General features: G+C 55.6%; 1 protein-coding gene across 2 annotated transcripts in view; it reads right to left on the bottom strand.

Moving 5' to 3' along the window:
- The window catches only part of lpcat2 (lysophosphatidylcholine acyltransferase 2), a 110310-nt gene that overhangs the window by 51507 nt on the left and 32157 nt on the right, over window positions 1–26646 (bottom strand). Inside the window, exons 7-8 of one of the 2 annotated variants that reach the window (XM_068049476.1) lie at window positions 23375–23409; window positions 14770–14907 (exon numbers count right to left, since the gene is read on the bottom strand). In XM_068049476.1, the coding sequence (XP_067905577.1) occupies window positions 14770–14907; window positions 23375–23409 (173 nt within the window). The remainder of the gene's footprint in view (window positions 1–14769; window positions 14908–23374; window positions 23410–26646) is intronic. The other variant, XM_068049477.1, reaches the window with a different exon arrangement.

The raw sequence follows: 26646 nt of genomic DNA, 5'->3' as shown, positions 1-26646 counted from the left end.
CCCCTCTCTCCCTCTCTCTCGCCCCGTCCCCTCTCTCCCTCTCTCCCTCTCTCTCGCCCCGTCCCCTCTCTCTCGCCCCGTCCCCTCTCTCTCCCTCTCTCTCGCCCCGTCCCCTCCCCCTCTCTCTCTCTCTCTCGCCCCGCCCCGTCCCCTCCCCCTCTCTCTCTCGCCCCGTCCCCTCCCCCTCTCTCTCTCTCTCTCTCTCGCCCCGTCCCCTCCCCCTCTCTCTCTCTCTCTCTCTCTCGCCCCGTCCCCTCCCCCTCTCTCTCTCTCTCTCTCTCTCTCTCTCGCCCCGTCCCCTCCCCCTCTCTCTCTCTCTCGCCCCGTCCCCTCCCCCTCTCTCTCTCTCTCGCCCCGTCCCCTCCCCCTCTCTCTCTCTCTCGCCCCGTCCCCTCCCCCTCTCTCTCTCTCTCTCGCCCCGTCCCCTCCCCCTCTCTCTCTCTCTCGCCCCGTCCCCTCCCCCCTCTCTCTCTCTCTCGCCCCGTCCCCTCCCCCCTCTCTCTCTCTCTCGCCCCGTCCCCTCCCCCTCTCTCTCTCGCCCCGTCCCCTCCCCCTCTCTCTCTCGCCCCGTCCCCTCCCCCTCTCTCTCTCGCCCCGTCCCCTCCCCCTCTCTCTCTCGCCCCGTCCCCTCCCCCTCTCTCTCTCGCCCCGTCCCCTCCCCCTCTCTCTCTCGCCCCGTCCCCTCCCCCTCTCTCTCTCTCTCTCTCTCTCGCCCCGTCCCCTCTCTCTCTCTCTCTCTCGCCCCGTCCCCTCGCCCCGTCCCCTCTCTCTCTCTCTCTCTCTCTCTCTCTCTCTCTCGCCCCGTCCCCTCTCTCTCTCTCTCTCTCTCCCCGTCCCCTCGCCCCGTCCCCTCTCTCTCTCTCTCTCTCTCTCTCTCTCTCTCTCTCTCGCCTCGCCCCGTCCCCTCTCTCTCTCTCTCTCTCTCTCTCTCTCTCGCCCCGCCCCGTCCCCTCTCTCTCTCTCTCTCTCTCGCCCCGTCCCCTCTCTCTCTCTCTCTCTCTCGCCCCGTCCCCTCTCTCTCTCTCTCTCTCTCGCCCCGTCCCCTCTCTCTCTCTCCCTCTCCCTCTCTCTCTCGCCCCGTCCCCTCTCTCTCTCTCTCTCGCCCCGCCCCGTCCCCTCTCTCTCTCTCTCTCTCGCCCCGTCCCCCCTCTCTCTCTCTCTCGCCCCGTCCCCTCTCTCTCTCTCTCTCGCCCCGTCCCCTCTCTCTCTCTCTCTCTCTCGCCCCGTCCCCTCTCTCTCTCTCTCTCGCCCCGTCCCCTCTCTCTCTCTCTCTCTCTCTCGCCCCGTCCCCTCTCCCTCTCTCTCTCTCTCGCCCCGTCCCCTCTCCCTCTCTCTCGCCCCGTCCCCTCTCCCTCTCTCTCTCTCTCGCCCCGTCCCCTCTCCCTCTCTCTCGCCCCGTCCCCTCTCCCTCTCTCTCGCCCCGTCCCCTCTCCCTCTCTCTCTCTCTCGCCCCGCCCCCTCCCTCTCTCTCTCTCTCGCCCCGTCCCCTCCCTCTCTCTCTCTCTCCGTCCCCTCTCCCTCTCTCTCTCTCTCGCCCCGTCCCCTCTCCCTCTCTCTCCCTCCCTCTCCCTCTCTCGCTCGCCCCGTCCCCTCTCTCTCTCGCTCGCCCCGTCCCCTCCCCCTCTCTCGCCCCGTCCCCTCTCTCTCTCTCTCTCTCTCTCTCTCTCGCTCGCCCCGTCCCCTCCCCCTCTCTCTCTCTCGCCCCGTCCCCTCCCTCCCTCTCTCTCTCTCACTCCGTCCCCTCCCTCCCTCCCTCGCTCGCCTCGTTCTCTCGCCCCGTCCCATCCCTCCCTCTCTCGCCTCGTTCTCTCGCCCCGTCCCCTCCCTCCCTCTCTCGCCTCGTTCTCTCGCCCCGTCCCCTCCCTCCCTCTCTCGCCTCGTTCTCTCGCCCCGTCCCCCTCTCTCTCTCTCTCGCCCCGTCCCCTCCCCCTCTCTCTCTCTCTCTCGCCCCGTCCCCTCCCCCTCTCTCTCTCTCTCTCTCTCTCTCTCTCTCTCGCCCCGTCCCCTCTCTCTCTCTCTCTCTCTCTCTCTCTCTCGCCCCGTCCCCTCTCTCTCCCTCCCTCTCTCTCTCGCCCCGTCCCCTCCCCCTCTCTCTCTCTCGCCCCGTCCCCTCCCTCCCTCTCTCTCTCTCGCCCCGTCCCCTCCCTCCCTCTCTCTCTCTCTCTCTCTCTCGCCTCGTTCTCTCGCCCCGTCCCCTCCCTCCCTCTCTCGCCTCGTTCTCTCGCCCCGTCCCCTCCCTCCCTCTCTCGCCCCGTCCCCTCTCTCCCTCTCTCGCCTCGTCTCTCTTCGCCCCGTCCCCTCTCTCCCTCTCTCGCCTCGTTCTCTCGCCCCGTCCCCTCCCTCCCTCTCTCTCGCCTCGTTCTCTCGCCCCGTCCCCTCCCCCCTCTCTCTCGCCCCGTCCCCTCCCCCTCTCTCTCGCCCCGTCCCCTCCCTCTCTCTCTCTCGCCCCGTCCCCTCCCTCTCTCTCTCTCTCTCTCTCTCGCCCCGTCCCTCCCTCTCTCTCTCTCTCTCTCTCTCTCGCCCCGTCCCCTCTCTCTCTCTCTCTCTCTCTCGCCCCGTCCCCTCTCTCTCTCTCTCTCTCTCGCCCCGTCCCCTCTCTCTCTCTCTCTCGCCCCGTCCCCTCTCTCTCTCTCTCTCTCTCGCCCCGTCCCCTCTCCCTCTCTCTCTCTCTCGCCCCGTCCCCTCTCCCTCTCTCTCTCTCTCGCCCCGTCCCCTCTCCCTCTCTCTCTCTCTCGCCCCGTCCCCTCTCCCTCTCTCTCTCTCTCTCGCCCCGTCCCCTCTCCCTCTCTCTCTCTCTCGCCCCGTCCCCTCTCCCTCTCTCTCTCTCTCGCCCCGTCCCCTCTCCCTCTCTCTCTCTCTCTCGCCCCGTCCCCTCTCCCTCTCTCTCTCTCTCGCCCCGTCCCCTCTCCCTCTCTCTCTCTCTCGCCCCGTCCCCTCTCCCTCTCTCTCTCTCTCGCCCCGTCCCCTCTCCCTCTCTCTCTCTCTCGCCCCGTCCCCTCTCCCTCTCTCTCGCCCCGTCCCCTCCCTCTCTCTCTCTCTCTCTCGCCCCGTCCCCTCTCCCTCTCTCTCTCTCTCGCCCCGTCCCCTCTCCCTCTCTCTCTCTCTCGCCCCGTCCCCTCCCCCTCTCTCTCGCCCCGTCCCCTCCCCCTCTCTCGCCCCGTCCCCTCCCCCTCTCTCGCCCCGTCCCTCTCTCCCTCTCTCTCTCTCTCTCTCTCTCTCTCGCCCCGTCCCCTCTCTCTCTCTCTCTCTCTCTCGCCCCGTCCCCTCTCTCTCCCTCCCTCTCTCGCTCGCCCCGTCCCCTCTCTCTCTCTCTCTCTCTCTCTCGCCCCGTCCCCTCCCCCTCTCTCTCTCTCGCCCCGTCCCCTCCCTCCCTCTCTCTCGCCCCGTCCCCTCCCTCCCTCTCTCTCTCTCTCGCCTCGTCTCATCTCGCCCCGTCCCCTCCCTCCCTCTCTCGCCTCGTTCTCTCGCCCCGTCCCCTCCCTCCCTCTCTCTCGCCCCGTCCCCTCTCTCCCTCTCTCGCCTCGTTCTCTCGCCCCGTCCCCTCCTCCCTCTCTCGCCTCTCTCTCTCGCCCCGTCCCCTCCCCCTCCCTCTCTCTCGCCTCGTTCTCTCGCCCCGTCCCCTCCCTCCCTCTCTCGCCTCGTTCTCTCGCCCCGTCCCCTCCCCCTCTCTCTCGCCCCGTCCCCTCCCTCTCTCTCTCTCTCGCCCCGTCCCCTCCCTCTCTCTCTCTCTCTCGCCCCGTCCCCTCCCTCCCTCTCTCGCCTCGTCCTCTCGCCCCGTCCCCTCCCTCCCTCTCTCGCCTCGTCCTCTCGCCCCGTCCCCTCCCTCCCTCTCTCGCCCCGTCCTCTCGCCCCGTCCCCTCCCTCCCTCTCTCTCTCGCCCCGTCCCCTCCCTCCCTCTCTCGCCCCGTCCCCTCCCTCCCTCTCTCGCCTCGTTCTCTCGCCCCGTCCCCTCCCTCCCTCTCTCGCCTCGTTCTCTCGCCCCGTCCCCTCCCTCCCTCTCTCGCCTCGTTCTCTTCGCCCCGTCCCCTCCCTCCCTCTCTCGCCTCGTTCTCATCGCCCCGTCCCCTCCCTCCCTCGCCTCGTTCTCTCGCCCCGTCCCCTCCCTCTCTCGCCCCGTCCCCTCCCTCCCTCTCTCGCCCCGTCCTCTCCCTCCCTCTCTCGCCTCGTTCTCTCGCCCCGTCCCCTCCTCCCTCTCTCGCCTCGTTCTCTCGCCCGTCCCCTCTCTCTCTCTCTCTCGCCCCGTCCCCTCTCTCTCTCTCTCTCGCCCCGTCCCCTCTCTCTCTCTCTCTCGCCCCGTCCCCTCCCTCTCTCTCTCTCGCCCCGTCCCCTCCCCCTCTCTCTCTCTCGCCCCGTCCCCTCCCCCTCTCTCTCTCGCTCTCGCCCCGTCCCCTCCCCCTCTCTCTCTCTCTCTCTCTCTCTCGCTCGCCCCGTCCCTCTCTCTCTCTCTCGCTCGCCCCGTCCCTCTCTCTCTCTCTCGCTCGCCCCGTCCCTCTCTCTCTCTCTCTCTCTCGCTCGCCCCGTCCCTCTCTCTCTCTCTCTCTCTCGCTCGCCCCGTCCCTCTCTCTCTCTCTCTCTCTCGCTCGCCCCGTCCCTCTCTCTCTCTCTCTCTCTCTCGCTCGCCCCGTCCCTCTCTCTCTCTCTCGCTCGCCCCGTCCCTCTCTCTCTCTCTCGCTCGCCCCGTCCCTCTCTCTCTCTCTCGCTCGCCCCGTCCCTCTCTCTCTCTCGCTCGCCCCGTCCCTCTCTCTCTCTCTCGCTCGCCCCGTCCCTCTCTCTCTCTCTCGCTCGCCCCGTCCCTCTCTCTCTCTCTCGCTCGCCCCGTCCCTCTCTCTCTCGCTCGCCCCGTCCCCTCTCTCTCTCTCTCTCTCGCTCGCCCCGTCCCCTCTCTCTCTCGCTCGCCCCGTCCCCTCTCTCTCTCTCTCTCTCGCTCGCCCCGTCCCCTCTCTCTCTCTCTCTCTCTCTCTCGCTCGCCCCGTCCCCTCTCTCTCTCTCTCTCTCTCTCTCTCGCTCGCCCCGTCCCCTCTCTCTCTCTCTCTCGCCCCGTCCCCTCTCTCTCTCTCTCTCGCTCGCCCCGTCCCCTCTCTCTCTCTCTCGCTCGCCCCGTCCCCTCCCCCTCTCTCTCTCTCGCCCCGTTCCCTCTCCCTCTCTCTCTCTCTCGCCCCGTCCCCTCTCCCTCTCTCTCTCTCTCGCCCCGTCCCCTCTCCCTCTCTCTCTCTCTCGCCCCGCCCCGTCCCCTCTCTCTCTCTCTCTCGCCCCGTCCCCTCTCTCTCCCTCCTCTCTCGCTCGCCCCGTCCCCTCTCTCTCTCTCTCTCGCCCCGTCCCCTCCCCCTCTCTCTCTCTCGCCCCGTCCCCTCCCTCCCTCTCTCTCGCCCCGTCCCCTCCCTCCCTCTCTCTCTCGCCCCGTCCCCTCCCTCCCTCTCTCGCCCCGTCCCCTCCCTCCCTCTCTCTCTCTCGCCTCGTCTCTCGCCCCGTCCCCTCCCTCCCTCTCTCCCTCGTTCTCTCGCCCCGTCCCCTCCCTCCTCTCTCCCCGTCCCCTCTCTCCTCTCTCGCCTCGTTCTCTCGCCCCGTCCCCTCTCTCCTCCCTCTCTCGCCCCGTCCCCTCCCTCTCTCTCTCTCTCTCTCTCGCTCTCGCCCCGTCCCTCCTCTCTCTCTCTCTCTCTCTCGCCCCGTCCCCTCCCCTCTCTCTCTCTCTCTCGCCCCGTCCCCTCCCTGTCTCTCTCTCTCTCTCGCCCCGTCCCCTCCCTGTCTCTCTCTCTCTCTCGCCACGTCCCCTCCCCCTCTCTCTCTCGCCACGTCCCCTCCCCCTCTCTCTCATCGCCACGTCCCCTCCCCTCTCTCTCTCGCCACGTCCCCTCCCCCTCTCTCTCTCGCCACGTCCCCTCCCCCTCTCTCTCTCGCCACGTCCCCTCCCCCTCTCTCTCGTCTCTCTCTCTCGCTCGCCCCGTCCCCTCCCCCTCTCTCTCTCTCACCCTCCCTCTCTCTCTCTCTCGCCCCGTCCCCTCCCTCTCTCTCTCTCTCGCCTCGTCCTCTCGCCCCGTCCCCTCCCTCCCTCTCTCGCCCCGTCCTCTCGCCCCGTCCCCTCCCTCCCTCTCTCGCCCCGTCCCCTCCCTCCCTCTCTCGCCCCGTCCCCTCCCTCCCTCTCTCGCCCCCGTCCCCTCGCCCCGTCCCCTCCCTCCCTCTCTCGCCTCGTTCTCCTCGCCCCGTCCCCTCCCTCCCTCTCTCGCCTCGTTCTCTTGCCCCGTCCCCTCCCTCCCTCTCTCGCCCCGTCCCCTCCCTCCCTCCCTCTCTCGCCTCGTTCTCTCGCCCCGTCCCCCTCCCTCCCTCTCTCGCCTCGTTCTCCTTCGCTCCGTCCCCTCCCTCCCTCTCTCGCCTCGTTCTCTCGCCCCGTCCCCCTCTCTCTCTCTCTCGCCTCGTTCTCTCGCCCCGTCCCCTCTCTCTCTCTCTCGCCCCGTCCCCTCCCCCTCTCTCTCTCTCTCTCTCTCTCTCTCGCTCGCCCCGTCCCCTCTCTCTCTCGCTCGCCCCGTCCCCTCTCTCTCTCGCTCGCCCCGTCCCCTCTCTCTCTCGCTCGCCCCGTCCCCTCTCTCTCTCGCTCGCCCCGTCCCCTCTCTCTCTCTCTCTCTCGCGCCCCGTCCCCTCTCTCTCTCTCTCTCTCGCGCCCCGTCCCCTCTCTCTCTCTCTCTCGCTCGCCTCGCCCCGTCCCCTCTCTCTCTCTCTCTCTCTCTCTCTCTCGCTCGCCCCCGTCCTCTCTCTCTCTCTCTCTCTCGCCCCGTCCCCTCCCCCCTCTCTCTCTCTCTCTCGCCCCGTCCCCTCCCCCTCTCTCTCTCTCTCTCGCCCCGTCCCCTCCCCCTCTCTCTCTCTCTCTCGCCCCGTCCCCTCCCCCTCTCTCTCTCTCTCTCGCCCCGTCCCCTCCCCCTCTCTCTCTCTCTCTCGCCCCGTCCCCTCCCCCTCTCTCTCTCTCTCTCGCCCCGTCCCCTCCCCCTCTCTCTCTCTCTCTCGCCCCATCCCCTCCCCCTCTCTCTCTCTCTCTCGCCCCGTCCCCTCCCCCTCTCTCTCTCTCTCTCGCTCGCCCCGTCCTCCCTCTCTCTCTCTCGCTCCGTCCCTCTCTCTCTCTCTCTCGCTCGCCCCGTCCCCTCCCCCTCTCTCTCTCTCTCTCTCGCCCCGTCCCCTCCCTCTCTCTCTCTCGCCCCGTCCCCTCCCCCTCTCTCCCTCTCGCCACATCCCCTCCCCCTCTCTCTCTCTCTAGCCCCGTCCCCTCCCTCCCTCTCTCGCCTCGTCCTCTCGCCCCGTCACCTCCCTCCCTCTCTCGCCCCGTCCCCCTGCCTCCCTCTCTCGCCTCGTTCTCATCGCCCCGTCCCCTCCCTCCCTCTCTCGCCCCGTCCCCTCCCTCCCTCTCTCCGCCTCGTTCTCTCGCCCCGTCCCCTCCCTCCCTCTCTCGCATCGTTCTCTCGCCCCGTCCCCTCCCCTCCCTCTCTCGCATCGTTCTCTCGCCCCGTCCCCTCCCCCTCTCTCTCTCTCTCTCGCCCCGTCCCCTCCCCCTCTCTCTCTCTCTCTCGCCCCGTCCCCTCTCTCTCTCTCTCGCCCCGTCCCCTCGCCCCGTCCCCTCCCTCCCTCTCTCGCCCCGTCCCCTCGCCCCGTCCCCTCCCTCTCTCGCCCCGTCCCCTCGCCCCGTCCCCTACCTCCCTCTCTCGCCCCGTCCCCTCGCCCCGTCCCCTCCCTCCCTCTCTCGCCCCGTCCCCCTCGCCCCGTCCCCTCCCTCCCTCTCTCGCCCCGTCCCCTCGCCCCGTCCCCTCCCTCCCTCTCTCGCCCCGTCCCCTCCCTCCCTCGTCCCCCTCCCCTCTCCCCCTCGTCCCCTCCCCTCTCCCTCTCGTCCCCTCCCCTCTCCCTCTCGTCCCCTCCCCTCTCCCTCTCGTCCCCTCCCCTCTCCCTCTCGTCCCCTCCCCTCTCCCTCTCGTCCCCTCCCCTCTCCCTCTCGTCCCCTCCCCTCTCCCTCTCGTCCCCTCCCCTCTCCCTCTCGTCCCCTCGCCCCGTCCCCTCGCCCCGTCCCCTCTCGTCCCCTCGCCCCGTCCCCTCGCCCCGTCCCCTCTCGTCCCCTCGCCCCGTCCCCTCTCGTCCCCTCGCCCCCTCTCCCCTCCCCTCTCCCCCTCGTCCCCTCGTCCCCTCCCCTCTCCCTCTCCCTCTCGTCCCCTCTCCGCCCCCTCCCCTCTCCCTCTCGTCCCCTCTCCGCCCCCTCCCCTCTCCCTCTCGTCCCCTCGCCTCTCGTCCCCTCGTCCCCTCCCCTCTCCCTCTCGTCCCCTCCCCTCTCCCTCTCGTCCCCTCCCCTCTCCCTCTCGTCCCCTCCCCTCTCCCTCCCGTCCCCTCCCCTCTCCCTCCCGTCCCCTCCCCTCTCCCTCCCGTCCCCTCCCCTCTCCCTCCCGTCCCCTCCCCTCTCCCTCCCGTCCCCTCCCCCTCCCGTCCCCTCCCCTCTCCCTCCCGTCCCCTCCCCTCTCCCTCTCGTCCCCTCCCCTCTCCCTCTCGTCCCCTCCCCTCTCCCTCTCGTCCCCTCCCCTCTCCCTCTCGTCCCCTCGCCCCGTCCCCTCTCGTCCCCTCGCCCCGTCCCCTCTCGTCCCCTCGCCCCGTTTCCTCTCCCTCTCTTCCCCTCGCCCCGTTTCCTCTCCCTCTCTTCCCCTCGCCCCGTTTCCACTCCCTCTCTTCCCCTCGCCCCGTTTCCTCTCCCTCTCTTCCCCTCGCCCCGTTTCCTCTCCCTCTCTTCCCCTCGCCCCGTCTCCTCTCCCTCTCTTCCCCTCGCCCCGTCTCCTCTCATCCCCTCGCCCCGTTTCCTCTCCCTCTCTTCCCCTCGCCCCGTCCCCTCTCCCTCTCGTCCCCTCGTCCCCTCGTCCCCTCCCCTCTCCCTCTCGTCCCCTCCCCTCCTCCCCTCTCCCCCTCGTCTCCTCCCCTCTCCCCCTCGTCTCCTCCCCTCTCCCCCTCGTCCCCTCCCCTCTCCCCCTCGTCCCCTCCCCTCTCCCCCTCGTCCCCTCCCCTCTCCCCCTCGCCCCGTCCCCTCTCCGCCCCGTCCCCTCTCCGCCCCGTCCCCTCTCCGCCCCGTCCCCTCTCCGCCCCGTCCCCTCTCCGCCCCGTCCCCTCTCCCTCTCGTCTCGTCCCCTCTCCGCCCCGTCCCCTCTCCCTCTCGTCTCGTCCCCTCGCCCCGTCCCCTCTCCCTCTCGTCTCGTCCCCTCGCCCCGTCCCCTCGCCCCCTCGCCCTCTCGTCCCCTCGCCCCGTCCCTCTCGTCCCCTCGCCCTCTCGTCCCCTCGCCCCGTCCCTCTCCCTCTCGTCCCCTCGCCCCGTCCCTCTCCCTCTCCCTCTCGTCCCCTCGCCCCGTCCCTCTCCCTCTCGTCCCCTCGCCCCGTCCCTCTCCCTCTCCCTCTCGTCCCCTCGCCCCGTCCCTCTCCCTCTCGTCCCCTCGCCCCGTCCCTCTCCCTCTCCCTCTCGTCCCCTCGCCCCGTCCCTCTCCCTCTCCCTCTCGTCCCCTCGCCCCGTCCCTCTCCCTCTCCCTCTCGTCCCCTCGCCCCGTCCCTCTCCCTCTCCCTCTCGTCCCCTCGCCCCGTCCCTCTCCCTCTCGTCCCCTCGCCCCGTCCCTCTCCCTCTCGTCCCCTCGCCCCGTCCCTCTCCCTCTCGTCCCCTCGCCCCGTCCCTCTCCCTCTCCCTCTCGTCCCCTCGCCCCGTCCCTCTCCCTCTCGTCCCCTCGCCCCGTCCCTCTCGTCCCCTCGCCCCGTCCCTCTCCCTCTCCCTCTCGTCCCCTCGCCCCGTCCCTCTCCCTCGTCCCCTCGTCCCTCTCCCTCTCGTCCCCTCGTCCCTCTCCCTCTCCCTCTCGTCCCCTCGTCCCCGTCCCTCTCCCTCTCCCTCTCGTCCCCTCGCCCCCTCCCTCTCCCTCTCGTCCCCTCGCCCCGTCCCTCTCCCTCTCGTCCCCTCGCCCCCTCCCTCTCCCTCTCGTCCCCTCGCCCCCTCCCTCTCCCTCTCGTCCCCTCGCCCCCTCCCTCTCGTCCCCTCGCCCCCTCCCTCTCCCTCTCGTCCCCTCGCCCCCTCCCTCTCCCTCTCGTCCCCTCGCCCCCTCCCTCTCCCTCTCGTCCCCTCGCCCCCTCCCTCTCCCTCTCGTCCCCTCGCCCCCTCCCTCTCCCTCTCGTCCCCTCGCCCCCTCCCTCTCCCTCTCGTCCCCTCGCCCCCTCCCTCTCCCTCTCGTCCCCTCGCCCCGTCCCTCTCCCTCTCGTCCCCTCGCCCCGTCCCCCTCCCTCTCGTCCCCTCGCCCCGTCCCCCTCCCTCTCGTCCCCTCGCCCCGTCCCCCTCCCTCTCGTCCCCTCGCCCCGTCCCCCTCCCTCTCGTCCCCTCGCCCCGTCCCCCTCCCTCTCGTCCCCTCGCCCCGTCCCCCTCCCTCTCGTCCCCTCGCCCCGTCCCCCTCCCTCTCGTCCCCTCGCCCCGTCCCCCTCCCTCTCGTCCCGTCCCCCTCCCTCTCTCTCGCCCCGTCCCCCTCCCTCTCTCTCGCCCCGTCCCCCACCCTCTCTCTCGCCCCGTCCCCCACCCTCTCTCTCGCCCCGTCCCCCACCCTCTCTCTCGCCCCGTCCCCCACCCTCTCTCTCGCCCCGTCCCCCACCCTCTCTCTCGCCCCGTCCCCCACCCTCTCTCTCTCCCCGTCCCCCACCCTCTCTCTCTCCCCGTCCCCCACCCTCTCTCTCTCCCCGTCCCCCACCCTCTCTCTCTCCCCGTCCCCCACCCTCTCTCTCTCCCCGTCCCCCACCCTCTCTCTCTCCCCGTCCCCCACCCTCTCTCTCTCCCCGTCCCCCACCCTCTCTCTCTCCCCGTCCCCCACCCTCTCTCTCTCCCCGTCCCCCACCCTCTCTCTCTCCCCGTCCCCCACCCTCTCTCTCTCCCCGTCCCCCACCCTCTCTCTCTCCCCGTCCCCCACCCTCTCTCTCTCCCCGTCCCCCACCCTCTCTCTCTCCCCGTCCCCCACCCTCTCTCTCTCCCCGTCCCCCACCCTCTCTCTCTCCCCGTCCCCCATCCTCTCTCTCTCCCCGTCCCCCATCCTCTCTCTCTCCCCGTCCCCCATCCTCTCTCTCTCCCCGTCCCCCATCCTCTCTCTCTCCCCGTCCCCCATCCTCTCTCTCTCTCCCCCCGTCCCCCATCCCACCACCCCCCGCCCCACCCTCTCTGACAGTTGCAGGGAACGGAAGCGCTCAGCACAGCAGCTTTGTGATTGATCAGTTTTTCAAATTGCACCGTTAGTTTCACAGCTGACAGGTTCTGGTAGCAGCATCAGCGGTTTCCCAATGTCAGACATATTTGGGGTTTTCCGGCAGGCTTTTAAAATAAGTCGGAACCCGCCAGAAATCCCCGAATCGGTCTCAAGTTGGGAAACCGCTGATCCCGATGTCAGCACCTGTCAGCTGTAAAACTGACAGCCCAAATTTTTTGAAAAGCCAGTCTGAATGAAGACAGTAGAAAATTTCTCATCTCTGAAATACATCTGTGGGCTGGATAGAAACCTTTGGCGGGCCAGATCCCAACTCGCAGGCCGAATGTTGGACAACCCTGCTCTATAGTATACTGCTTCTGCTGTTTAGCACGCATGTAGTCCTCTTCAACAGGTTGACACCTAAATTTTTAAGTATGTCTGGCACTGCCCCTGATATGTTCTCCTACATTCCTCATTGAGCCAGCTCTGGTCTCCTGGCTTGATGGTAATGGTAGAGTGAGGGATATGCTGGACCATGAGGTTACAGAATGTGTTTGAATACAATTCTGCTGCTGGCCCACAGCACTTCATGGATGCCCAGTTTTGGGCTGCTGAATCTATTCTGAACCTATCTCATTTAGCACCGTGGTATTGCCATACAACTTGATGCAGCATGTCCTCAGCGTGAATACGGGACTTCTGTCTCCGCAAGGACTGTGCAGTGGTCGCTCCTACCAATACTGTCATGGACAGATGCATCTGCGACAGGTGAATTTGAGAGAATGCTGTCAAGTCGGTTTTTCTCTCCTGTTGGATCTCTCATCACTAATCCCAGGCCCAATTTGGCAGATACCTACTTCAGAATTCAGCCAGCTCTGTCGATAGTGGTGCTATATTCATTGTCTTTGTTATCCCCAGTGCTTCTTCCAAATGGTGTTCAACATGGAAGAGTACAGATTCATCAGCCAAGGGCAGTAGGTGGTAACCAGCAGGAGGATTCCTTGAAATAAAAACAGAAAGTGCTGGAAAAACTCAGCAGGTCTGCAGCATCTGTGGAGAGAGAAGCAGAGTTAACGTTTCAGGTCAGTGACCCTTCTTCAGAACTGGAGGATTCCTTGCCCATGTTTGATCTTATATCATGAGACTTCATGGGGTCCTGAATCAATGTTGGTGACTCCTGACTGTACTGAAATGTTAACTTTATTTCTCTCTGCCAGATCTGTTGAGTATTTCCAGCACTTTCTGTTCTAATACGAAGGTATTTATCTTTGTTTTTCCTCTGGTGTAAATGCAAAACCACACAAGAAACCACAGCTTTTAGTATAAACGGGAAATGCAATAAGGCTTTTAGGTAGTTTGCAACTTCCTTTGTTGCTGATTAATCTATAAACAGAACATTATAAACACTTTTAATCTTGAAACCAGAAATTTAAAAAAATACTCTTTAAAATGGTTTTATTTTCTTCAGTAGAAATTCCAGGCTTTTTTTGGTGAACTTATCTTTGCCATTTCCTAAAAGACCGTATATGGTAATTTTTCTTAAACTTAAAGAAAATCACATCAACTGCAGTTCTTAATAGCACTAACCTAAAACCTGACCATCTTTACACTCTTATCTTCATATCATGTCTTACTATCTTTCAACAAAATTAAAACTAAATGTTTTCCACTGACCTCAATGAGCACAAAACTTTTAGCAAGATTTCCAGCCTATGAGCAAGATATGCATTTACAGGCTATATTAGATGACAGTTGGTTAACCTCAAGTTAAAGCCCATATAGCAAATTGTAGACTAACAAATGGGCTAGTCTCTTCAGGCAGCACAACGGATGTTCTCATTGCACTTATAAGGTAGTCAATCTGCCACGAAGAAAGGTTCTATGATAGCAGTGTTCCATAGGTGGCTTCTTCTCCATTTTGGGCAGTCTCAAGCAAGAGATTCCCATGAACCGGTGGTGATGTCACATTTTTTCAGGAAGGCTTTAAAGGACATCCTTGCAGCATTTCCTTTGCCCTCCTGGTAGCCTCTTGCCATGACGGAGCTCGGAGTAGAAAGCCTGTTTTGGGAGTCTTCTGTCAGTCATGCGGACGATGTGGCCCGCCCAGTGTAACTGACTAGCCATGACCAGTGCCTCGATACTGGGGATGTTGGCTTGAGAGGAAACACTGATATTGGAGCGTCTGTCCTGCCACTGAATTTGCAGGATCTTGCGGAGACACCGCTGGTAATATCTCTCCAGGGCTTTAAGATGTCTGCCGTACAGTGTCCATGTTTCCGACGCATACAGGAGGGCAGGTAACACTGCGGCCCTGTAGACCATAAGTTTGGTACCAGGTTTGAGGTCTTTGTCGTCAAACAGTCTTTTCCTCAGACAACCAAAGGCTGTGCTGGCACATTGGAGGCAATGCTGAGTTTCATCGTCGATGTCTACCCTTGCTGATGGGAAGGAAGTGATCCACATTGTCCGGTGGTTTGCCGTGGGTCTCAATAGTCGGGGGGCAGTGTTGTGCTGCAGGAGCAGGCTGGTAGAGGACCTTTGTCTGCATGATGTTTAGCTTAAGGCCCCTTCTTATATACGCCTCCGTGAATGCATCGACAAGGGTTTGAAGCTCAGACTCTGAGTATGCGCATACGCAAGCATTGTCAGCATACTGCAGCTCAATGACAGAGGTTGGAGTGGCCTTGGTTCTGGATTGGAGGCGACATAGGTTAAATAGTTTGCCGTTCGTCCTGTAGAATAAATCTACTCCCGCAGGGAGCTTTAAGATGAGGTGGAGTGTTGCAGCTCTACGGTTCTATGAAAGCAGCGTCCATGTGCTATTGCTTGGTAGCCTCAGAGTGGCAAATAAATATCCATAGTACATATAGTACTCCATATGGATAGCTCAATTTCAGTCATACCACCAAGGAAAGGCACCAGAGGCAAAAATCTTGCTCAAAGAGAGGGGAAAACAAACTATAGAGTGTAACAGTCACCACAGGTCACATTAGAAGATTCCTATCTTCATAGATCAAGTGTTGGGAGAAATATTTTTAAAAACACCCTGGTTCTATTCTGACTTAATTCTATCATATTATTTCCAAAAAGCAAGTCTTGTAGCAGTTATAGAAAAGAAATGCTCTCTAATTGATCATTGCTAAATTACAGAAATGTCTGTCAGAGACTTTGGGGGAGAATTACAATAACACATGGTCTACAAGATAAACAAGTGACCACCCCCACCATATGGAACACATAACTTTCACTCTCAGGGAAGAGGGACGAAAGTTGACTTTTGGGCTCAAGTGAACTTTAAGTATTTACAATTCAAATAAAATGCAATGACAAAAAACCTGCCGAAGTAAGTAAACATGGTTTAACAAAAGACTAAGTCACACAGTCAGATTAACTGGGGAAGGGTAGCAAATGCCAACCTTGTCAGTGATGCCTACATACTGAGGATGAATAAATAAAAACGGAAGCCTTTTTTATTAAAATAATTTAGTGATTACACATAAAAGACCTTTATTGCCACATTACCAGCATGTTAGACCTGTAGAAATACAGCTAATATGCAGAAGCTTACTTGGTACTCTCTGTCTTTGGCAGGGGCCATAGAAAACAAAATGTCAGCGGTTCCCACCTAAACAGGTCAGGAGACAACTCCTTGACACAGGGGCACACTGCATACGTAATTTTCTGGCTGATATCCCCCCTTCGCAGTCTGTAAAGAGCAGATGGCATAAAAATTAAAAGCTGTGACATTTACAGCGACAAATCTGTGCTTCTGGTTGAAATGAGCTGCAGTTCAAGGGCCAGCAGCTAGCATAAGCACAAGACAGCCTCCGGTAGAAAGCACAGGTTCTCTGATCCTGCCTTGCAGATATTCAGAAAAGACAGCCTTTATCTATACAATCTTCAGCACGGATGTCTATGTCCTGGGGCTACATGGCACCTATAGTGCTGGATTAGCTAGGCCTCTGTTCACTCCTCCATCATCAAACTTTTTCTTAACAGAGAAACAATGAATTTCCAGGTGGAAACTCCATAGCCACGGAATGTCTCCACTAATATTTAATTTTCCACTATAATGTTTCCGGTATAGCCTCGAGGAAGTCCTTAGTCCTCATGGGGTCCAAATGGCTAGAAAATAAACTGGATGTTGCAGCTCTTTAAATCCTACATTAAATGCTTCCCCACTGTCCTCCTTCTCTGCAATTAACAATGCCACCATTACTTTTTAGGAACAGGAAAATTATGTGGAGAAGTTAGCCCTTTAACTCATCAGCATTTACATGTGGTGAGGGGAGACTGGGAAATGGAGGTAATGAAAGCACAGGAGCTCAATGAAAATCTTGCCAGCCATTTTTAGGTTCAGAAAGTCGACAGGAGCCAAGCAGCCAGCCACATCCCCACCCACCCACCCCCCACAACCTCATCCAGTTTTTTTTTTATTCTCCTAGAAGATCACCTACTTTCAGAAAGCACGACAAAGGAAAATCCACCCCAACCAGCTAAGGATTTCAGAGGTGAATTATAGGAATTAACCTTATCCTCAAAAAATTTGTTTGTTGCAAAAGTCTATTGATTAGCCAAGTCTTCAAAGCATCCATCATTTAAAAACGTGGAATCAAGACATCCTATGCATGCTGGAGCTTTGTGAACTTAGTTTCTCAACCTGGGATTTTGACAGCAAGTGAGAATGGCGCTAAGCTGCAGGAAATCAGGAGTGTGGCTTGGCTCACGAGGTGCAGCATGGTTGACTGAGTACAAAGTTGCACTAATTCAGAAGCAGTAGGAAGAAAGACTGGGAAAATAAAGAGGAGACATTTTCTGGGAAATCAATTTATGATTTCACTGCAGTTCGAGATTAATTTGATGGCAGCAATAAAGACTCTATGTTAAAAGGAGGAACTGGTTTGGAGGTGAGAGGATCGTGATGTGCCATTACCCCACATCCAATCAAGGTGATGCAGGCAACACACAAACTTCATTCTACTTGCTCATCACCATGATTGGGGCATGCAGCCCAGCGCTAATCATGCTGCTGACTGGCTGCATGTACAGCAGGGCGCACAGGAGCATGCGAGGTTAACACAAATAACAGCTAGGCTGCACTTCTGAAAGCCAGCCTGCACCTTTTAAAGGGGAGGTGTAATCTGACTGCACAGGGTGTTTTGGAACTCTCTCAAGAAGCATTTCTAACTAGGAATAATGAGCATAAACTGAGCAGCAAGCCAGAGAGGGGGCACCTGGATTCTCTGAAACAATGCTGGAGACATTAGTGCAGGAGGTGGAAAGGAGAAGAGATGTCTTGTTTCCACAGGGGGTCAGGAGGCCCCTCAAGGCATACACTGTGAATGGAACGGGAGCAGGTAGCCGTGGCGGTCAACTCACGGAGTCTGGCTTCGAGGACCTTATTGCAGCAAAAATTTCAATGACCTTGCACAAGTGATCAAGGTTGTTGAATACATTTTCAAATTCAATCTCCGACCCACCACACCACCAAACCTGTATGCTGCTCAATGTACCAAATTCCCATCACTCAACCATCAGCAATCTCTAGCAATCACAACTCATACCAAATATTCATATGCTCCACCTCACCCTCACACTTCTTACCACTGCTGCAAGCCTCACAACCGTAACGTGCAGCATCTGCATAGTTCCAGTTATTCAACTATGGCAGATATATCACCCAAAAACATTGCAAAACATCCAGCGACACTCTTCCCTCTTTTCTGCAGGACAAGGTGGCACATAGAGCAGGGAGCAGCAGAGAACAAGCAGGGGCAGGGGGGTGGTGGTGCCAGACATGCCTGCATCACCTGAACCCCTTGGAGAAGATGGTGCTGCAAATTATTGATGGGGCAGTGACTGCAGCTGTTGCAACTGCCATCACGGAGAACATCCAGGATGATGCTGTTACTTCATGTGCCTTCTCAAATCCCTCCTCATCCTGCCATCTGGCATGATGTACAAGCTGCAGATGGTGTGACCATGGACCTCCTGCCTTCCAACCACCCCACTTTCCTCACCCCAACCTGTCCCTTCTGCATTAATGCTTTCAGATACCCAAGAACTGCCGCCTAGCCAGCCAGTGATGCCTCATCATGAGGGGTGTGAACAAGAGCAGAGGTCTGATGAAGAAGCACCGTTACTTGATCTGATACTTGCAGCTGCCAGCTCAAATATAGGCACTCAGCGTACTTTCAAGGGTAGCAGAGAGGCAGGATTAGCATGTGATGAGTCACCAGGCTCGAGAGGGCTGTAGACAGTGGGTAAGATTGTATGTGTGCCAGCTCATCAGAGGGTGAGGTTACAGATGAGTTCTGCTGCAGATGGCTCAAATGAGAACGTCGATGGGGGCGACATGCAGGAAAAAGCTGAGGGAAATGCACAGAGATGCGAGGTACATTGGAAGCCCTGCTGCATAACCTGCTGTCACTGTCATGGAGCACGGACAAGTCCAGCTCCAACTTGGCAAAGGGCTTTGCGCAGAGCCCGGAGCCCATCTTTTCCAGCATAGAAATGGTGGCCAACTCCATGACAGCACCTGAGGACCCCGACCATGCTGCAGCAGCTAGTGGCTAATGTCTCAACTTCCACTGCAGCACAAGCAGAAGCCACTCAACTTCCAAATGCTCAGACTGAGGTCATCATGGCTGTGAATACCAGTGCTCAAAAGGGGCACTCAGGCTCTCACAGCAGTCCAGGAATCTGTCCTTCAACAGATTACTACAATTGCTGAGGTGCCATTCCTTGGGGGTGGCAGTAACTCAATGGTGCAAGAGCCTGCTGTCATCTCAGGATGACAGTACTCATGCCCCCACCACTTCCACTCCACCAATGCCCCTGATAATGCCTCTCAGCCATCCAGCCCCAATTGCTGCTCTTCATGCCGAGGTGGCACAGTACAAAGCCAGGCTAAGGCCCAAAGCTGCACAAAGGCATCCTCCAAGGCCAACTGCAGTCTCACCCATTGAAAGTCAGCAGCCTTCCACTAGCCATTCTGCAGCCACTGGCGTAGCACTTCACAGGTGCACTAGGCCAGGCAAAGGCACCCATAAGACAGGGACTAAGGGGAAGCACAAGGATGAATAGTTCAGTTTTGTATGCATTATTGGAAGTGTTGTTGGATAAAATTGTTATGGAATTTTTTTTTTGTGTTGTCTTTTACTTCAGGATTTTGGCCAAAAGGCACTGATGGTCTGAAGCAGAGGGATGAAAAGGTAGCGATCTGTGGAGCAATGATGTGGGGATTTTCAGGGCAACTGGAGTCTGATGAGATGCTCATGGACAACACATTCAGAGCAATGATGTCCCGGATGCCTTATCTCTTCCTCCAGCTCCTCCTCCTGAGGTGCTCACCGAAAGTCTGGTATCAAGCGCTGGACCCTAATGAAAGCCAGGTTGTGTAGAACACATCAGACGACCACAAATTTGGAGGCACACTCCAGCATGTACTGTAGGCATGCTCTCCCTCATCTCACACCTGAAGTGGTCAAGCAGCAGAACTGTTGTTTTCGACTGGTGATAGTTTGCTCCATGGGGTTCCTGGTCGCAGCATGGCTCTCATTGTATGAGCGCTGTCCAAATACAGTGGGTGGCGGAGGGGAATCACGAGTCACTTGCAAAGCAAGTAACCCTGGTCACCAAGTAGCCATCCTCCAGTTTATAGTGGTAGCTCAGAAATGGTAGTAAAGGCTGACTGCATCAGGATAAAAGCATCGTGCCTGTTTCCAGGATAGTGGGCATTGACCAAAATGATGCCGTGTGTGGTCGCACACCAAATGCACATTCAGGGAATGGGACCCTTTGTAGTTATCATGTGACACCCACAAAGCAATGTGTTTGCAGTCGATGGCTCCCCGCACCACTGGGAATCCCACCACCCTGACACAGCCACCGGCCCACTCCTCCCACTTCTCTCTGCTTAGAGAGAAGCTATGATGTCCCCTCTCCTTTTGTATAGGGCCTCAGTGACCTCCCTGATGCATTAATGCATGGCAAACAGAGATGTTGGCAATTTTGCCAGCTTCAGCCTGAAAGAATACTGAGACATAGAAATTTAGAGCAATGACAGGTCCAGTTGGAGGCGCAGTTCAGTTCAGCGACCACCTCCTTGGTGATGCATAGCCACCAAAGCCACTGCTCCTGACTGAGGCATTGATAGAAATGTTCCAAGTACCCTAGATGGGTACGGCCTTCTGTTGAGAGCCCTCCTCCTCCTTCTGCACACAGCTTCCCTCTCTGCTGCCTGTGCTCCATCTCCCTGTCATGCTGCAGTCAAAGAGGGTCTGCAACTACAGCCCCCATGAGTGAGAGAAAACTTCCTGCTCAGAGATCTTCAAACTTCACTCCAGTCCTCAGAAAAGTCCAGCACTATTTCTTTCTGACTCTACCAACTTGTGCGAGCTTCTCCAACAACACACTATGCAGTACTTACACGAACTCTGCAGCAGCAAAAGAAAGTCAAAGTACCTCAACTAAAGTCCCATGCTGATGTCTTTAAATAGTGCTAGTGGGGGCAGCAGTCTCTCATATGGCTGAGCACATGTTTAAGAGAGGGTATTAACTGGACCTGCAAGGTCCGAAATAGTAGGTTTGCTGCCAAATAAGCATTAGAGATGCTGAGTGACATAATGATCAGTCCACTCTACATAGCTTCTGGCACAGGCACAGTACACCAGCTACTGCCCTTTGAAGCATGGTGATCCGCACCGGCCATGTGGAAGTGACCAGAAGCAGATTGACTGCCATTGTTAGCCCCTCTGGGCTCCCGTGGTGTGACACCAGTGGCATTATGGAGCCAAATTTTTGATCTGTATGCTGAGGATAGCTTTGTTTCTAGGTATACAGGAAGGGGAGAACTTGTCCCGTTGACTTCTTGGTCTCAACGTTCTTGTTTCAATAATGGACAGTCAGAGCTTTTCACTTCACTCTCTCCGAGCAGTTGAATGTAAGTAACCCTTGCAGCTGGTTAACTCAGAGGCAACATACGTTTTTCCAGTTAATATTAAGATAGTTTTTTGTACTCAGCCCAAGACATAATAACTTATACTGAGCTTTAATGTGAACCCTCGAGTTAAATTTGAAGCAAAGCAACTAAATACAGGACTGCACAGCAGAGGATCGTGGAAGGGGACGATTTCTCAATGTGGCAAATTCAATGCAACTTGTAATAATGGCGAGAACTGAGCACAGCCAAGGTCCCTTTATATACTGCGGGAAGGGAAAGATTACATGATTCCACTGAAAGTTTTCAGAAACATTTGTTCATTTCCTACTCTTGGCTATGCAATCTACACATAGAATATAGAGTGTAGCAAACAGAGATGTGGAGAAGTGTGCGCAGGCATACTATTTCTTTATTTAAAAAGTTACAATATATCTTACCCATTAAGAAGTCTGTTCATTTTTGTGTATTATTTTTAGTCTCATATAGACATGCCATTATATTTTAATAGAAGCTAATGTTTAAGACTTCCTGGGATAGATCTGGAAAACCAGTGCACAGTGGCGCAGTGGTTAGCACCGCAGCCTCACAGCTCCAGCGACCCGGGTTCGATTCTGGGTACTGCCTGTGCAGAGTTTGCAAGTTCTCCCTGTGACCGTGTGGGTTTTCGCCGGGTGCTCCGGTTTCCTCCCACAGCCAAAGATTTGCAGGTTGATAGGTAAATTGGCCATTGTAAATTGCCCCTAGTGTAGGTAGGTGGTAGGGAAATTGAGGGAAGGTGGGGATGTGGTAGGAATATGGGATTAATGTAGGATTAGTATAACTGGGTGGTTGATGGTCAGCACAGACTCGGTGGGCCGAAGGGCCTGTTTCAGTGCTGTATCTCTAAAATAAAAAATAATAAAATAATTCAAAATGCAGTAGCAATCAATCTGGAATCCTTGGTCCAAACTCAGGACCCTTAGAACAACCCAAAAAAAAAATTCTGAAAGAACAGTTTTCTATAATCAATGAAAGCACTTCAGAGATGCATGGATGACACTCCTGCATCCTATGCCACAAAAGTGGCTCTCAGAAGAGCGAAAATCCAAAACTTTTTTTTTTAAAAAGAGGGAAGATGTAAATACCAACTTACACAGTACATTTAATGCAAAAAAAACACCAAGGCAATTCATAAACAGATGTACTGAAAATCAACGTCTTTTTTTCTGGCTTGGCATCAAGAGGAGTGACTGAAAACTAGGTTGAAGAAATTAGATTTGAGGAGGTTGCTAAAAGGCAGAAGTTAAGGGAGTAGAACCAAGGCCACTGAAGGCCTTGCCACAAATAGTGGTATTACAAAGATTCAAGAGAAGTGGTGGAGAGGTAGAGCTGGGTATTATCAATGCATTTGTGAAAGCTGACCCTGTGCTGTGGATGATGCTGCTGATGGACCGTATGCAGATTAGGAACTAACTGAACCCAAGGGTAGATCTTTTGAGAACTGCAAAGGTGTTGCAGTACGAGAGGGATAAGAAATCACTGCTAGAAATGCTCCGGCTGCCTTCGGATAGATAGGAATGGAACCATGGAACAGGACAACACAAGAGAGACAGACGACGATGGCATGGTGAAACATATTGCACGTTGCGCAAAGGTCAAGGATGGATAATACACTATGGTCACAATTACTGAAGCTATCATTCATAACTTTAGTTTGGCTTTGTGGGAAGAACGGAAGGCAAACTAGATGGATTTGAAATGGAAGTCTACAGAGAGATGAGCACAGACCTGGGAGTTGATAACACATTCAAGGCTCCAGGAAGAAAGAGATTTTGGATATGGGGTACAAGTTGGAGAGGACGATAGGCTAAGAGTGAGTTTTTCCTGAAGGACTGACAACAATGGTCTCTATGCTGGCCTCCTATTCTCCTCCCTCCACAAACTCCAGCTCATGCAACACTCTGTTCATTTCCTATCTTGTCCCAAGTCTCATGACACTCATCCTTGTTTATTTACACCAATTCCCAATCATTCATGAAGTGTCTCTATCATTTTCTCCCTTCCTTCCCACTCCTAATCTCCCACCCACTTTCGCTTGCCCATCTTCCCTCCTGTCCTTTTTAAACTAAAATCTCTCATGAGATCCATCTTCTGCTCCCTCAATCATAATGGGCTCTGATCCAGAGCGGCAACCACTATGTGCCTACCAACGGACACAAGGGCTAAATTCCAGAAATTAGTTGTTCCAAACTCAAAGGGTCACAAGAAATTTCTGATATCTGATCGACTCAATGGCTATTTTAAATACTGAAAGAAAAACTTTTTATATACATACAGTACAATATATTTTTGGGAATCAATTCTGTATTTAACATGTTAAAAAAAACAATGAGCTCACGATTTCACTTGGGTTTTCTGAGGGAATACAAAATTGAACAATGAATCAACATTACTGCATGACTTCTAAAGACTAGAATGACACAGGTAGAAGCCTGGGAGCTGGTCACCCTGTCAGGGAATAGCACATCATACAGAGAAAAATAAAATAAAAAGTGAAAATGAAATGGAAAGAAATTGAATTGGAAAGGAGTGCATCTCTGAAACAAATAGAAAATTATGTTTTCTTCTCCCTTTTGTTTCCATTCTCTTTGTTTAGCACTTTCTAGGGGGCAGGGGGTGGTGGAAGGAAGGTGAGAAAACAAAAGACGCACAGCTTTCTGTGGCATAAACGACACAGGAATGATTCATAAACTTGGCCTCAAGGAAGTCAAAGTGTAAATATTAACTGAGACAGAAATTAAAATACAGGAATCTAGGTTTTTAGAATTCTCACATTTTACTTAAGAAAGTTTCTCTCTTAAAGCCTGTTTATAAAAGCCAGCTCCACTATAGCAAGGCACAGTCAGTCGCCACTTAGTGCGAGGAAACATTCTGTGCAGACATGGTGTTGCAGTCGCAAAAATATTGAGTGGCCACCTGTTTTCTCTCAATTTAGAAAGACATTTCTACTTTGTGGAAACATTAACGCATCAAGTTTTAGGTCAGTTTTTTCCATTATCAGGTCTTCCACAACACTTAGTTCATCTTCAATTATTTAATTTACATGTATAGATTTGTTTTATATGTTCATCTCGGTTTTCCCAGCTTTTAATAGAAAAATCAAATATCTGACATAAACATACAAGTTGGTTTGTTACCAGCCATTATTCAACCTTATTTTTAATTATATATTAAATACAAAAAAACTTACACACTGTGTCCTTGCCAGGTCCAAGTAACTGTGTCCTGTAGGAAAACATTTTTAGTAATTAGTTTAACCATTTACAATTTAATCTTTGCCAAATATTACGCTACTTTTGTATTCTAATCTCCATATTATGGACTTTTGTGGAAAGAAAAGCTTGTCCTACTAAACAGACACACTCAAAATGTAACCAAGTGAAAACATATATACTGAAAATAAAATTTACTTTTCAGTAACAATGCCAAATTTTTGTTTGAAGAACTTAAGAGTTTGATTCATTTATTAAGAAAAATAAAAGACTGACTTGGTAGTTTATCAAGCGAAGTTAAGTGGCTAGATTCACAAGGATTCATGACTTGATAACTTAATAGCCCACCATTTCCATGCAGTGCTTTATCAGTTCTCAATGGATTGCTCAACAACTTCATCCAGTGCTGAACATCATGTATTATTCTTCATCATTTGTTACACGCAGAACCAAGAATTAAATAAATTCTTCACATCCTTCCTGAATGACTTGACAAACTAGTGTGAAAAATCTATAAACATGCAGCTGACCACTATGTGCGTATGAAGAAATGCAAAACATTAACACCAGTGATAGCTGCACGTCGACCTCCCGCTGTAATTTAACAGCAGCTGTTCCAATCATTTATCCGGGATTTCCATCTATCTTCCACCAAAGATTCGACCCCTTTGATTAGAGGAGATTCACCGAGAATCCCTAATAGAAGTACATCAATATTTTAGACTTTGATTAATATGGGGCTGGATTTATGTCGGGATCCGTGGCAGGGGTGGAGAGGGGGCACGAAGATTGCCCTGGATGAGACCCGCCATGGACCTCAACGCCAGCAGGGCTCATCCCGATATTGCCGGCGACAGCGTGGCCTTGTTGGCAGCCTGGCGACGAGACCGCAATTCAAATAAATTTACTTACCTGCATTAATGACGTTCCCATCGCCTCCTGAAATGCCGCTGCGATCATCATCCCGGCAGCCGGCACTGCCAAGCCTTTGGATCCACGTCTGGGGAAAAGAAGCGCAACACTGGTGGGGAGGGGGAGGAGGAGGCAGATTTCTCAGTGCGTTGGGGGGGGGGTGGGGGGGACGGGGTCAAGTGAACGTCATGGGTGTAGGGGATGGTGGGTAGGGTTATAGTTGAAAGTTTTTACAGTTTGGGGGAGGAAAGTCAGATTATGAAGATAAGATTTTGGTGGGGGGAAAGGGGAAATAATTAATTTAATTAATATTGGGGGGGTGGGAGAGGGGCAAAAGAAATATATTTATTTTCTTTCATTCAATGTTTCTTCAGATAGTTAAATTTACCTGTGGGGCGAACAACCCTTTAAAAACGGTACAGCACCAGCCCGCAGGCAGCTGACACCATTGCTGGGGACGGACAGCTCGCCTCCTCCACGCGATCAGGGCTGGGGTTGGGGGGGGGGGGGGGCGGCAAGCCTCAGCTATTTAAATAAGTGCTTGGAATCACGGCGGCTCTTTGGCGTAGGGCCCGCATGAGCGGGCCATCATGGTTTTCACCTGGATAAAATTCAGGCCATGTTCTCAATCTCCAGAAATACATGCTCCTACTTGCGGCCAGAGAGTCACATATTGCAATCTCAATTTTCAACAAACGCAAGACCAACTGCTCCAATGTTGGTGAGGAAAATCCAAGAGTATTGTGCAGATTGCTATAAAGATTGCAGAAGCTATGAAGCACAATCAGCGTGGTTTTAGAAGCATTTGGTTATTCCTCACAAACCAAAGACTGTTTTTTGAGAGACAGGTTAGTTGTTCCGGTACAGCTACACCACTGGCATCTACTCTACAATGTGGAAAATTGCCCAGTTATGTCCTGTGCACAAAAAGTACAAAAGCAATGAGGCCAGTTTCTGCCAATCAGTCTGCGCTTTGCCAGCAAAGTGATGAAAGGTGTCGTTGAGTGCCATCAAGCAGCACTTAATCAGCAATAACCTGCTCACCAACGCTCAATTTGGGTTCCCCCAGGGCCACTCGGTTCCAGACCTCATTACAGCCAAACATAGACAAAACAGCTGAATTCCAGAGGTGAGAAGAGAGTGATTGCCCTGGATATCAGGGCAGCATATGACCGAGTGTAGCATCAAGGAGCCCTAGCAAAATTGAAGTTAATGGGAATCAGGGAGAAAACTCTGCACTGGTTGGATGTCATTCCTAGAATAAAGGAAGACAGTTGAGATTGCTGGAGGCCAACCATCTCAGCCCCAGGACACTGCTGCAGGAGTTCCTCAGGGTAGCATCCTAGGCCTAACCATCTTCAGCTCCTTCATCAAATGACCTTCCATCCATCAAAGTCAAAAGTGGGAATGTTCAGTGATGATTGGACAGTGTTCAGTACAACTCACAACTCCTCAGATACTGAAGCAGTCCATGCCCACATGCAGGAAGACCCAGACAGCATTCAGGCTTGGGCTGATAAAGGGCAAGTAACATTTGAGAGACAAGTGTCAGGCAATGACCACCTCCAATAAGAGAACCTAACTATCTCCCCTTCATGTTCAACAACATTACCATCACTGAATCCCCCACTGTAAACACCTGGGGGTTACCAGTGACCAGAATCTTAACTAGACCAGCCTTATAAATACTGCGGCTATAAGCGGTCAGAGGCTGGGAATTCTGTAGCAAGTAACTCACCTGCTGACTCACCGATGCCTGTCCACCATCTACAAGGCACGAGTCAGGAGTGTGATGGAGCACTCTCCACTTGCCTGGATGGGTGCAGCTCCAACAACAGTCAAGAAGCTCTAACTTTCATGTGGTAATTTTACACTCATCCCCTAGGTCTGCATTTGCTGTTTCAAATATTGAGCTTGCTTATGGCCACAGTTTTTTTAAACTCATTCCTGGGATATGGGCATCGCTGGCCAGCATTTATTGGCCATCCCTATTTGCCATCGAGAAGGTGGTGGTGAGCTGCCTTCTTGAATCGCTGCAGTCCATGTGGAGTAGATACACCTACAGTGTTGTTAGGAAGGAAGTTACAGGATTTTGACCCAGCAACAGTGAAGGAACAGCGATATAGTTCCGAGTCAGCATGGTGTGTGGCTTGGAGGGAAACTTGCAGGTGATAGTGTTCCCATCCATCTATTGCCCTTGTCCTTCTAGGTGGTAGAGGACGGAGATTTGGCAGGTGCTGTCTAAGCATCCTTGGTGCATTGCTGCAGTGCATCTTGTAGATGGGACACACTGCTGCCACTGCACGTCAATGGGGTGAATATTTGTGCATGGGGTGCC

Source organism: Heterodontus francisci, chromosome 17 (genome assembly GCF_036365525.1).
Source record: "Heterodontus francisci isolate sHetFra1 chromosome 17, sHetFra1.hap1, whole genome shotgun sequence".
Taxonomy (NCBI): Eukaryota; Metazoa; Chordata; class Chondrichthyes; order Heterodontiformes; family Heterodontidae; genus Heterodontus; species Heterodontus francisci.
This window is presented reverse-complemented; position numbering and strand designations above follow the sequence as displayed.